This window comes from Muntiacus reevesi, chromosome 3 (assembly GCF_963930625.1).
Source record: "Muntiacus reevesi chromosome 3, mMunRee1.1, whole genome shotgun sequence".
Lineage (NCBI taxonomy): Eukaryota > Metazoa > Chordata > Mammalia > Artiodactyla > Cervidae > Muntiacus > Muntiacus reevesi.
Genome location: NC_089251.1, coordinates 184,326,219 through 184,339,209, shown reverse-complemented (window position 1 = coordinate 184,339,209; position 12,991 = coordinate 184,326,219). Strand labels below are relative to the sequence as shown.

The window sequence follows — 12,991 nt, the reverse complement described above, 5'->3', positions numbered from 1 at the left end:
GGCAGTAAAGACAAAATGAAAACACACACACACACACACACACAAACCCGAAGGAGATAAATAGCTCTCCCAGAATCACAGTGTCTAAAAGAGGAAGAGTTGAAATTATAATTCAGCTCTGATTGGTAAAGCCTGTACTTTCAGTTACTATACAATACTTCCTCCAAATTCACAACTGCCCGCCTAAAATTTCCTCTTGAATTTCCTTGTCAGATCCATCATATAACCTTACTCGTCATCCCTACCTCAAACTGGAACCTGCTCCGCCTTCTCCATTCTGATAGCAGACACATGACCTTCCAATGGTTTACAAAGATCCTTTGGAGTTACCCTCAATTTCTCCTTCATGGATGCTCCAGCCCAACTCAACACTTTCACCTTTTCATTCTACATCAGAATTTAGTGTCTTCTCTCTCATCCTTCTGATTCTATTGTATTCAAGACCTCCTTTTTTTTCTTACTCCTGGGGTTTAGTCTATTTCCTCTTCACAACCATCCTGCATACTGTTCAGACATCTCCCTCCCCCTGCCACCGGCCCCACTCCCAAACAAAATCTAGTGTCATAGTCCTGCCTGAAGATCTGTTAGTTCCCCCTGTCCCCCGGTTCGGCTCCTTAGATTGACCGTATGATCCTCTACATTTTTACGTGCTACCCCTGCCCCAAACGGCTCTTCCCACCTGGCAAACTTTAGTCGTCTTTCAAGTTCTAGGTCAAACGGCTCTTCCCCTGAAAAGCCTTCCCTGGCACCACGGTCAGGCCCATAGCTCCTCTGCACTCCTACCTGTACGCCAGATGGTAATTACTCTGCTCTTACATGTTTCTGGGTCTTTCCCCACATAAAACAATGACTTGTTTAGCAGATGATTAAAGTAAGTCTGATGAGGAATGAGCTAAGGAATTAAAGGGTTATATGACCTCCGAGCAAAGTGATTTACATTGAGCCTTAGTGTTAATTCAAAGCCTCCTTTCTCAACCAGTCATTTACATTGTTTCCCACTCTCCTCTCATTTGAATATTACGCTGGAGAACTGCCTGGGAATAAAAGTGACCTTGGAGGATACAACGCTGCATCTCCTGCCTGAGCGGACCTCCTGCTCTGCCTTCATCCCTGGACACGCTGGTGGACTAGGGCAGACCCGAGGAGCTTATACCTGTGAAAGACATTTTCTTTTGAGACAGGAGAGCAACACTGTGCCAGGACTTATCTTCAGAGCTAGGCTCCATGGAGTGTTTAGCTAGGCTTCAGCTAAAGTCAGTAGTCTTGCTAAAGCACACATAGCAATGATCGTCCTTGGAATCTCGCTGCCTCGACCCTAATCCACTTTCACTCCTCCAAAAATGCTGCCATCCTTTTCCCTCGCTGTCTTGCTGAGCCCAGCCTACTAGACCAGGAAGCACAAAGGCCCCTCTCTCTCTGCCTCCCCGGAGCTCAGAAGCGCTGGCTTCTCCAGTCCCAGGCGTGTCAACCAGTCTCTGGAGTCACCTGACCTGCCGTCCTCACCTGTATCATCACAATCGTCCTGGTGAGCTGTGCTCAGCTCTTTCTGCTGACACCAGGTGATTTACAGGCAGCACCTTCACAGTCACCTGGCGAGGGAGACACGGCTACTAAACTCAGAGAGAACTGAAGTAACCTGCCTGGGGTCCCACAGTAAGTCCGTGGGGGGACTGGAATCCAAACTCTGGACTCTGACTCTAGAAGCAAACAAGGAACCATTATGATAAAAGGCAGGATTTGGAATACTTCCCATGACTAAGGCTCCTCCTCTAGACTGGGAGAAGGTGGGCACCCCAGGTGAAGATCCTGATTTTCTCACATCACTCTTGGCCTTCATCATCCGTTTACAAGGCCCCTTACTTTTCAGGCTTTAAGACCTTTTCACTGTCAGCGTTACAGGCAGAGCAAACTTGGGAGAAATAAATAACGGCTGCTTAGTCACAGTGATTCTCCTGATGTTACAGCTCCAGCCTGTGTTATTTAATCCATCCCACAAGAAGTGCTTCTTCTTCCCAGTCCTGTGCCTGTCTTCTGATGCAGAGCTGCGGTATGCGCTCATGTCCGCAGCCCTCGCACTCACGTACAGTCTGACCCTTGGCTGTTCACAGCCTGCCTGGCAGCCTTGCGAGATTTTGTACACTCAGTTCATCAAGAGACAACTTTAGGAAACCAGAAGCCACGGGTGACCACAGATCTGTCAAAGTTTTATCCAGCATATATTTGGACTAGAAAGACTGCTTTCCCAAAGCCCAAAGTCTGGGTTTTGGGGGTGTGTGTGTCTATGTGTACTGAGGACAGTTTTGTCAAAACCAATGACTTCCTTATATGTCTAGCAATAATAATAATAACATGACGTGTGAAACCAGGGACAATTTCACTTGTGATTCTAATCAGAGTACGGCATCACTGGTGGTTTACTAATTAATTCTACTCTGTCAACATTTTTGAGATGAACATTCTAAGCCAGATTGAAAGGACCATGTATGTCTTGATGACACTTATTAACATTGCTGCCCCTGAGTTGACAACACGCTGAGACTGGAGGAGCGGGAAGGGAGGCAAAGCAGAGTTGTGACTGGAGGGGCGAGAAAGTCTGGTGAATTTATCTGAGAAACAAGGCAAATATAATCTAATTGAACATCAAAATCGTTTTCATATTATCTTCTGGTTGTTTCTCACATACTACATTCTGACAGATCTCCTGCACAGCTTTGAACTCGGCCACGAAACCCACTATGAATGAACTGAATGAGGGATTTGAGAGATTTAATTCTTTTCTTCATGAGCGACGAGAGTCACTCACACAATTCACTGCTAATCTCTCGTGATTTCACACTCTCGAAAGCCTCTGATCCACACCTCAAACTTAATCTGCATCACCTTCAGAAAGGGAGACCTTATATCTTCCTAAACACAGAAAACTTCTTGCCTGCTCAATAATCCTCATACATTCCTTAGAATTTGTCAGCACACTGTAGGATTATTAGTTTCATAACATATATGAAGACCAAGTAGTTTCAAGGTACAACCATTATATAGATTATCTTTGTGTCCTTGTTCATCTAATTGAGAAACTGCATAAGAAGGAGATTTTCAGACTTGTTTGACTGGATGTTATAAGGACAGATATTACCTGATAATTTGGTAGTATCTAACTAATTTGCAGTATACCTACTGCACATACATTGAAATGCACAGACTATTCACTTACCATTCAACCAACAGTTGTTGGACATCAACTGTGTGCCAGGCACTTTTCTAGGTACTAAGCTACAGAAGTTAAAATGACGTAAGTCCTTTCTTATAATAAGCTTATATTCCAGTGAAAGCAGACAAGACAATAAACAAGTAGAATATCAATATATATATGGTTAGATGTTGCGAATGACATGGAGAAAAACAGAGGGTGCTAGTTTGGGGAGCTGCAAATCTGAGGAAGATGGCCAGGGAAGGCCTCACTAAAGAGACGGCATTTAAACAATACCTGAAGGAGGAGAGAAAATTATTTACACGCATTTGGCATTACAGCCAAATATTCCAGGTGGAGGGCAGAGTAATGTAAGTTCCAGGAGGTTAGAAAATTGATCTTTCACTTCAATAGCTCCAGGGTTTCTAAGCTCAATAGTGACCCCACATCAAATACTAGGTGAATGAGTATGTGAATTAAAATAGCATGAAATAGCTTTTTAAAAAACGCGGTGGTGGTAGTAGTGGTGGTATTACTTTACCTAAAGTCAAAAATTTATATTACATAAATTTCACAGGCTTTGATTCTTGCAGATGTTTGAGAAGAGAAGTTAGTAACCAGGATCTATCCAAGTTCTTACACTCTTAATGACTCCAAGGTGAACAAATGGTCAATGCCACAAAATATTTTCAAAAAATGTCAGAATCTGCTCTAACACTTACATATACCTGCTGGGTCTATGTCCAGTGGACAGTGAGGACAGCATGCACGTGCCCTGCCTGTATGTGGAAGCAGAAAGGCCTTTCCTCTCCATGAGAGCTGGGCATGTGCCCAGCTCTGAAACCTGAAAAGACCCACCACCCGAATCCGAAGCATAGGGACTGCTCTATGTAACAGCATCGCCATTTGTTGAAGAACGTAAACATGGACCTTGGTGACCCTGTGCATAAACAGCTGATATGGCAGAAAGAAAGAAGGAACCATTAACTATCCCATTTTTAAAGGTTCAGTTCTCTCCTTAAGCTAAATTATCCCAATGCATTTTTTAAAAAATAAGACAATGCATAAAATAACTTACATCAGCAACTATGGCAGGCTTACACAACAGCAAGTACAACCATTGTGTTAATTTGCTCCTAAGTGGGATAATACAGAGTGAAGTGCTTAGAACATTGCTTTGCCCATGGTCAGTGCTCAATTAACATGATTATTAATAATAATATTATTAGCATTTAACTAAAGGTTTGAGTATAGTCAGAAAATATTTATTATGCATCTGTTTTATATTTAGCCCTAGGTACTGGGATAAAAAGAATTAGAAAACTATGACTAGACTCTTTAAAAGCTTAAAATATATACAACTAGAAAGTTCTATAAAGTCCCAATAGAAGAAGTTCAGTAACATATAAAATAGCTAAAACATGATAGTTATGCAAGATACATTATATAGTAAGAAAATGAGAGTTTCCAAAAGGGAAAAGATCATAAAAACTAGGAAGGCTTCAAAAAGAAGGACTGGTACTGAATGTGACAGAGCTGGACGAATGAAGTACATCAGTGAGACAGTTTTGGGTAGCTGAAATCTAAATTTATTAAAGTCTGCAGTAGGATGATAGCAGAAGCAGCAAATTTAAAGGCAAGGATCTGAGACCGCTGGTGAAGACAGAGAAGTACCGGACCTGAGACTCTGTGGGTTGAGGGACAGGCTGTGAGGCCACCTCCACCTACAAGCCTGAAGCCACAGCTGGAGGACCAGGCTGCGTCCAGACTGACCAGCGGCACCTACAAGAGGCTCAGCAGGCCAGCGTGGGGCCCAGGCAGGCAGCACTGGACCGCCAGGAAGAGAACATGTTATTCTGCGAAAGATGCAGTAGTTAAGGCTGGCAGTCAGAAAGACGCCAATACCTCCAGCAGCAGCAGAAAGTATCAAAACAAAAAAAAAAAACCACACCCTGAAAAATAATGCTGTGGGGCTGGGGAAGGGTGGGAGGCATATTGGTGCAAATGACTGGTACACAGCAATCACTCCGAGTGAAAGTTGATGGACAATTTATTGTATAGAAGCTGAGTTTCAGATGATAGGAAAGCATCTACTACCTTAAAGAGCGAGTTGGGAATGTGGAACCCATAATATTAAAACAGGAGAGTAGAAATCATGAGAACAAATAACAATTCTCCCCACCTAGCCCAGGAAGAAAACAAAATTAAAGCTTAGAAGAGAGATGGTAAAAATAGTCAAGAGAGAAGTTTGAAGGAATGGTCTGAATTAGAGTCAGATGAAATAGACTAGTTGAGGACATTTCTTCATGAGAAAACCTTTTAAGGCAAAAAAAATAAAGCTTTCAGAGTATATATGCCCAACCAGATGAACAGAACAGTCCCACACTTCAAGAATTATGCCTGATTTTATGTGATAAATTGAAGGATAATGTAGAAACAGCAGGCCACATGACATAATCCTATCATAATGCATTAAAGCATGACTCAGAGATTTAACCCACAGAAAGTTATTAACAGACCCTCTGTTTGCAAAACAATACAAACATGACATGTCACCCAAAGCAAAGATCTTTATTCTCCTCCTTTCTACTTTGCTTTTAAAAATGTGGTCTTAAAAAAAAACTTCAATGATTTCAATATTAATTTCAGCCTACATTCAACAGTAAACAATTTCACCAGCCAATTGCTTTCAACTTTGCTTTGTTGGAATTTCTGGGATATATTCTTTTTTTTTTTCCTTTATACTTGGAAAGCTTTAAACTTTGAAAGCTTGGTAATAGATGATATTATCAACTGCTTTTGTGTTTTCAAAAAGCACACTCCAAAGATCTTTGAGATAATAGCCACTCCTCCACCCTACCTGCCATTTTTTCAAAAACACTATTCCACTGCCATCATAGTTTCTGCAAAGCACAGTTTATGGGTAGTTTATCAGATGCCCTTTACTTTTCTCTTAGTACCAACATTTTTTAGAAATAGACCTTTTGCAATTTAAGGCACAGATTAAATCAGATGCTAGATTTTAGATGACTCTTTCACAAACGTAAGGGCACATTTATATGTCTGTATTTCTGAAGATTAATTTCTACTCAGAGAACTTAAGTGGAAAAGAATAGGCCAAAAGATATTGGTTTAAAATTTTAAAAGAAAATATAATTAATGCAGAAAAAATAAGAACATAAAAGTGCAGAGTAAAATAAAATATAAATACAATAAATAAAATGCTACTTCATTAAAATTATGACTGTCAACAACAAGAAAAGAGTTCAAAATTAAGGAAACTGTAGTATTTAATGCAGCAGGGGTAAAAAGGAAGAAAAACAAAGCCTAGAATACGCTGTTTGTGCTAGTTGCTCAGTTGAGTCCGACTCTTTACGATACCATGGACTGTAGCCTGCCAGGCTCCTCTGTCCATGGAATTCTCCAGGCAAGAATACTGGAGTTGGTTGCCATTTCCTTCTCCAGGGGACCTTCCTAATCCAGGGATGGAACCTAGGTCTCCCGCATTGCAGGCAGATGCTTTATTGTCTGAGCAACTAGCTCACCAAATAAGTAAAGCTGTGACCACAGGATAATGCAATAATTTGAACTTTACTCTGACCCATGTATTAATCTGACGATGAAGAGATGTTGGGTCTGTTGCCACCTGTCCTTGCACCACTGCTCTGCAGTCCGCATCTCTTCTAGTTCCCTGATGACTGTTCATCCTCCAGCTGGAAGCTCAGGCGGTCCCTGACATCCCCAGGCTGGGTTAGGTTCTTCTGTGGATTCTCATGCCCCATGTGCGCACTCCTTCAATACCATCCTCTATTAGAATCGCTGTGTGTTTATCTACCCTCTCCCACCTCCCACTAGACTGCAGCTAACCCTGGTGGGCTGGGTCTCAACCTTTATTCATCTTTTTAGTATAGTACCTGGCAAATAGCAGTTTTAAAATATATAAATTAACGATGCATGTTATATACCATTGATGTATGGTCTGAAATATGATTTAAAATATGGGGTTGTATATTAAGAAGAAACCCAGCCACTTAACAGATAAAGCAAGGCAATTTACAGGGAGAATCTGCAGGCTTAGAGCTATACAGCTTTATAGCATAAGAAGGGAAATCATTATTGTGTGAGCAGCATAATCATGCTTTCCATGATAAAACTAGTAACACCTGGATTTGAAAGACAAAGAAACCCAAATGGAAAGACATGAGTTAAGGTGGAAAAGCTAATTCTTGATGGGATTTAAATCATAAAGGAATAGTCTCCTCACCCTGCGGAGCTCAGGCAGCTATGAATCCACATTGCAGTGCTAAGCAGACATTTAACAGGGTGAAGCCTAACCTACGGAGAAGGCAATGGCACCCCACTCCAGTACTCTTGCCTGGAAAATCCCATGGACGGAGGAGCCTGGTAGGCTGCAGTCCATGGGGTCTCGAAGACTCGGACATGACTGAGCGACTTCACTTTCACTTTTCACTTTTATGCACTGGAGGAGGAAATGGCAGCCCACTCCAGTGTTCTTGCCTGGAGAATCCCAGGGATGGGGTCGCACAGAGCCAGATATGACTGAAGTGACTTAGCAGCAGCAGCAGTAGTAGCCTAACCTGACAGGGATGGCGTGGAGAGGAGAGAGTGCTTTTCCCTGATTGGATGGATTCAAAACCAGAGTGTAAATACCAAGCACCCTGGAGCAGCAGTCTGCTGCTTTATGCTCATCTGGGATCTCTTCCTGCTTCTGTAGCTCTGCCTCTCTTTCACGCTCAGTTCTGATCCACTCGTCAAATTGACCTTGCCTGAGGAGCAGCGGGCACAGTTCATAGAAGGAAGGAATCCAGACTGCACAGCACTCCAAGCAGAGACGAGTGGAACAGGCCACAGGTAGCCCTGTTCTCCAGGAACCTACCAGCCGGAAGGAGACCCCCAGAGGTGGAGAACATCAAGCGTAGGTGCAAACTTTAAACCCAGAGAAATGTGGCTTGTTAACTTCCAGCAAGTCATTGAAATTTGTGTTGGAAAAACCTTGGCAGCAGAAGAAATGACCTCACATGACCATGATGGCAAGGGAGAGAAAGAGGCCTGTGTTCGAAGAATGTAAACAATGTCAAGAGACTTTTGAAAACCAGCTTCCAGTGAACTTCACAAATCTGGGTTCTTGAATACAAATAATCAGAGATGGGATATGGGGCTGGGTTTCTCCAACTGAAACACTGACTCTTATAAAATGCAGTAGAACTTTAGAAAAGTTATAAGTCATCCACTGGAAAGATTGTGACAACCTAAGTCAGTTCTGCTTTTAAAATATCAGACACCCTGGAAACACTGAGACACAGGACTAGACATTTCATCTTTCCAAGGCACATAAAGAGAATATCCCGTCTTGGCAAACTTTGCATAAATGGACATTCAAGCAAAGGAGGAGCTAGCACCAATATCCTTGCTCAGCATTCTAGAAGATGATTGCTGAGTGCCTGGATCTTGGCTTCCTGGTCAGCTAGTCCCGTGACCCAGCTTTCTCGCTGATCGTGTGGCAATACTGCAGTTGCTAAACTTTTGCAAGGGCCTTGGGTAACAAAAGAAAAGTCAGACATCACAGCTCAGGTCTTGTGTTTTTCTTGGCAGCATACTGGTAGCATCTGTCTATAAAATTCAGCAGCAGCGTTCTTTTAACGTGGAAAGCAGTGAGGGCCCTAGCACTAAACAGCCTCATAAATGGGCACATAAAAAGAACCCTATGCTGACTCTCCTGGTATTTTTAAGTTGTAAAATGTAAGCTGAGCCATCACGCCTCTCATATATACATTCCTCCAGGGTCAGATGAAGCTGTCATTACACCAAGAAATGAAAATCTCCCTAATCCTGGGCTGGACTTCACTGTGGGTGAAAACTTGGTTCTATGTTTATATCACATACTAAATTCTGTCTCCCAATCCATCAGCAAAACTCATAAAGGCATGCAAGAGAGCATGGCTATTATAGAAATGTCTGTTTGCTCAATGTTAAGTGTCCATTATCCTAGGCGGAAAAAAGTAACATTTCAACAATAGTGTCTTTGAAAGGGACACACCTAGCTGCTTCTCCCGCTCCTCACGCCGCTCCCTCGCAAGCCTCTGCCGGTCATCAACACGAAGCACAGGTGGCGGGTCTGAAAAGGAGATGGGAGACATAAGAGGAGCAGATTTTTAAAAATGATATACAGTGATAAATATCTCTTTGGTAAATGTGATGAATGAATTATTACTACATCTTACCTATAGTAACATTACAATAATTATGACCATACTTGTAGTGATGTACTTTATTATAATTTTCCTGAGAATTTCCCAGCATTTTCTTCAATTAAAAAATATTATATATGAGGTTAGATTCTATGAGTTCTCTTCACAAGGGAAAAAAATCATTTTCCTTTTTTTTCTTTTTGTATCTATATCAGATGCTGGATGTTAACTAAATATACTGGAATAAATATGTCATAATACAAGTCAAGTCATTATGTTGTACACCTTAAACTTACAGTTTAATTGATGCTGTATGTTAATTACATCTCAATAAGACTCAAAAAAAAAAAGAAAAGAAAGAAAAGAAAAAGACACACAGTCAAAACAAATTATGTAAAAACATAACTGTGCCTTTGGCTTATTTTCATTAAATACTATTCATGAGGTTTTATGTTCCTAAGCTACTGAACTTTTATTACTTTTATGTTTTAATAAGTCTCCTGGGGCTTCCCTGGCGAATTAGGGGTAAAGAATCCGCCTGCCAATGCAGGAGACACAGGTTTGATCCTGGTTTGAGAGATCCCACATGCTACGGAGTAACCAAGCCACAACTACTGAACCTGCTCTAGAGCTTGGGAGCCACAATTACTGAGCCCAGATGCCGCAACTACTGAAGCCTGTGTGCCCTCACGTCTGCGCTCTGCAACTAGAGAGTAGCCCCGCTCGCTGCAACTGGAGAGAAAAGTCAGAGCACAGCCAGATAAAAAATAAAATTAAAAAAAGTCTTCTCCTTAACAATGAATAGAATCGTAAGTGAATTTATTCTACTAAATAGATGGTCAGTCACCAGTTAGATATGAAGAGCCCAGCTTTGAAATCAGACAGGCATGAAATCACTTCTGGTTCCCTCTCACTTGCTGAGACTTGGCCGAGTCACTCACCCAGCTCTCTACGTCTTAAGCTGTGACATCAGTTTCATGGGTTTTTACTTGTTGTCTGTGAGGATAAAATAGACCCTATCTAACATCACCATATGGATTAAATAAAATGATGCTTATAACAGCATTAGCATAGTGCCTAGCACTTGATAAATCTCAGTAAGTATCTGCATTCATTGAATACATCAAATATCTACTGTGATCAGGCAGTGTTCTGTGTGCTGAAGGGAGAGCTAACCTCCTTTCAAAGACAGAAATCTCTGCTCAAATAAAGTTTGCTTAGGGAAAACATATGTAAAATATAGAGAATGGGAAAAAGGGCAATATATAGAATGTTCTGGAGAAGGAAATGACAACCCACTCCAGTATTCTTGCCTGGAGAATTCCATAGACAGAGGAGTCTGGCGGGCTACAATCCATGGAGTTGCACAGATTTGGATGCAACAAAGATGACTTAGCACGCACGCACATAGAATTGTTGTTTTTTTGTTTTTTTTTTTTAATTTTTCAGTGGGTTTTGTCATACATTGATATGAATCAGCCATAGAGTTACACGAATTCCCCATCCCGGTCTCCCATCCCAGAATTGTTGTTGTTTTAATAGCTAAGTTGTGTCAGACTCTTTTGTGACCCCACGGACTGGAGCCTGCCAGGCTCCTCTGTCCATAGGATTTCCCAGGCAAGAACACTGGAATGGGTTGCCATTTCCTTTTGCAGGGGATCTTTCCGATCCAGGGATTGAACCCGCATCTCCTGCATTGGCAGGTGGGTGCTTTACCACTGAGCTACCTGGGAATGTTGCTGCTGCTGCTAAGGCGCTTCAGTCGTGTCCGACTCTGTGCGACCCCATAGACGGCAGCCCACCAGGCTCCCCTGTCCCTGGGATTCTCCAGGCGAGAACACTGGAGTGGGCTGTCATTTCCTTCTCCAATGCATGAAAGTAAAAGGTGAAAGTGAAGTCGCTCAGTTGTGTCCAACTCTTAGCAACCCCATGGACTGCAGCCTACCAGGCTCCTCTGTCCATGGGATTTTCCAGGCAAGAGTACTGACTGAGATAAATGCTAAGGAGACAACAAAGCAACGAAATGGACTGAAATGGCAGGCTGGACAGTCTGGATAGGCGCCAAGGGAATTCTAACTTGATGGTAGCTTGTATGTGTAAAAACTTGATGGAAATAAGGGAGCTGTCTGTGCAGACTTTCCAAGAGGTGAAAAGCTCAAGTGCAAAGACCCTGAGGTCGCAAATACCTAAGATGCTCAAGAAACGACATGAAGATCTGAGCCACTGGAGCAGAGTGAGATCATTTAAGTGAGGGGGCCAGAGGCTGGGGTGCTGCTGAGGACTTTGGATTATGCTGTAACTGGGATGCCACTACGGGCTTCCCTGCAGAGGTCTATACAAATGCACTCACTCTGCCCGCTACTAAATAAAAACAAAAGGGTAGTAATGATGATGATGATTACACTTAAAATCAGCATTGTTTTCCTTGCTACTAAATTAACAATTTAAAATCTCATATCAAAAAGAAAAACCTACTGGAATAATACTTTGGAGACAACATGGGAGTACTTCAACAGATTTAAAGGCCTTGCATCTCAAATGCCTCCTAAATGTTACAGAACGAGTACATTTAAGAGAAACAGAACTGTATGAAAGTGCATTAGAAGCTGCATAAACCTGGCAGTGGGGTCATGTGCAGGACCAGGAGAGGATATTTTGTGTTTTTCCTTTGCTTTAAGGTATTTCTTTAATATTGATAATATGAACCCCTAACTAGCTCACATTCATTATGATAATTATTTCCCCATTTGCTAATCATTTATGAGGTTTCAAATGTTTTTTATGTAGAAAAATATGGTCTTTGGTCTCAAAAGGTTTTCTTCTGACACCAGAAAAGAGGCACATAAACACCCCCAGGCACTTTGTTAAGGGTCACAGAGAGGGGAGGTTTGCTATCATTTGTTTTTGAAAATGATAGCCCTATTGAAATGATATTTTGAAGAAAAAAATTATCTAAGAACACAAGCCAAAAAAATGAAGTTAGAAGCAAGACTTCTAGCAGTTACTTATTGCTTAAAAGAAGTCCTTTAATAGTGAGGTTTTACTCCCTTATGAAAACTTTGCACTTATTATGCAACTTGAAAACCAACTTTATTTCTAAAAATTACACGGGCACATTATAGAAAGTCTATAAATAGAGACTATGAAGTAAAATTCTGTTCATAGAATACGGAGTATGTGACATTTCTAGAAATTTCCCACAAATTTTGACAAAAAGTTTCAATAACAACATAGCCATCCTCACCTACCCTCTTCCACCCTAACCAACCCTGAGAACCCCAAGTCAACACCTGGTATTCCTGCAGTCATGAGCCAACCCTCAATTATGCAATGGAACACTTGCCTTTTAGATACATAAAGAAAGGGCATAGTTTACCTCTGATTTCTATGATATCACTCCATATGAAAATTACACTCTTCACATGTAATAAACTGTATCCTGTCTGGTAACACCAGTACCTAAGAAACCAGGTTATATATAGCGCTATAAAAATGTATCAATAAGCACTGTAAATAAGGCCAATGCTTATGACTTCAATATTTCTCCCTGGCCACCTTTATCGCTTCAGCACTGATCTCAAATGCTATTTATTTA

At 41.5% G+C, this 12,991-nt stretch overlaps 1 protein-coding gene across 3 annotated transcripts in view; it reads right to left on the bottom strand.

Moving 5' to 3' along the window:
• Nucleotides 1-12,991, bottom strand: part of MAP7 (microtubule associated protein 7) — a 170,903-nt gene that overhangs the window by 44,585 nt on the left and 113,327 nt on the right. For all 3 annotated transcript variants that reach the window (XM_065931284.1, XM_065931286.1, XM_065931285.1), the window contains exon 3: nt 9,246-9,323. In XM_065931284.1, coding sequence (XP_065787356.1) covers nt 9,246-9,323 — 78 coding nt within the window. The remainder of the gene's footprint in view (nt 1-9,245; nt 9,324-12,991) is intronic.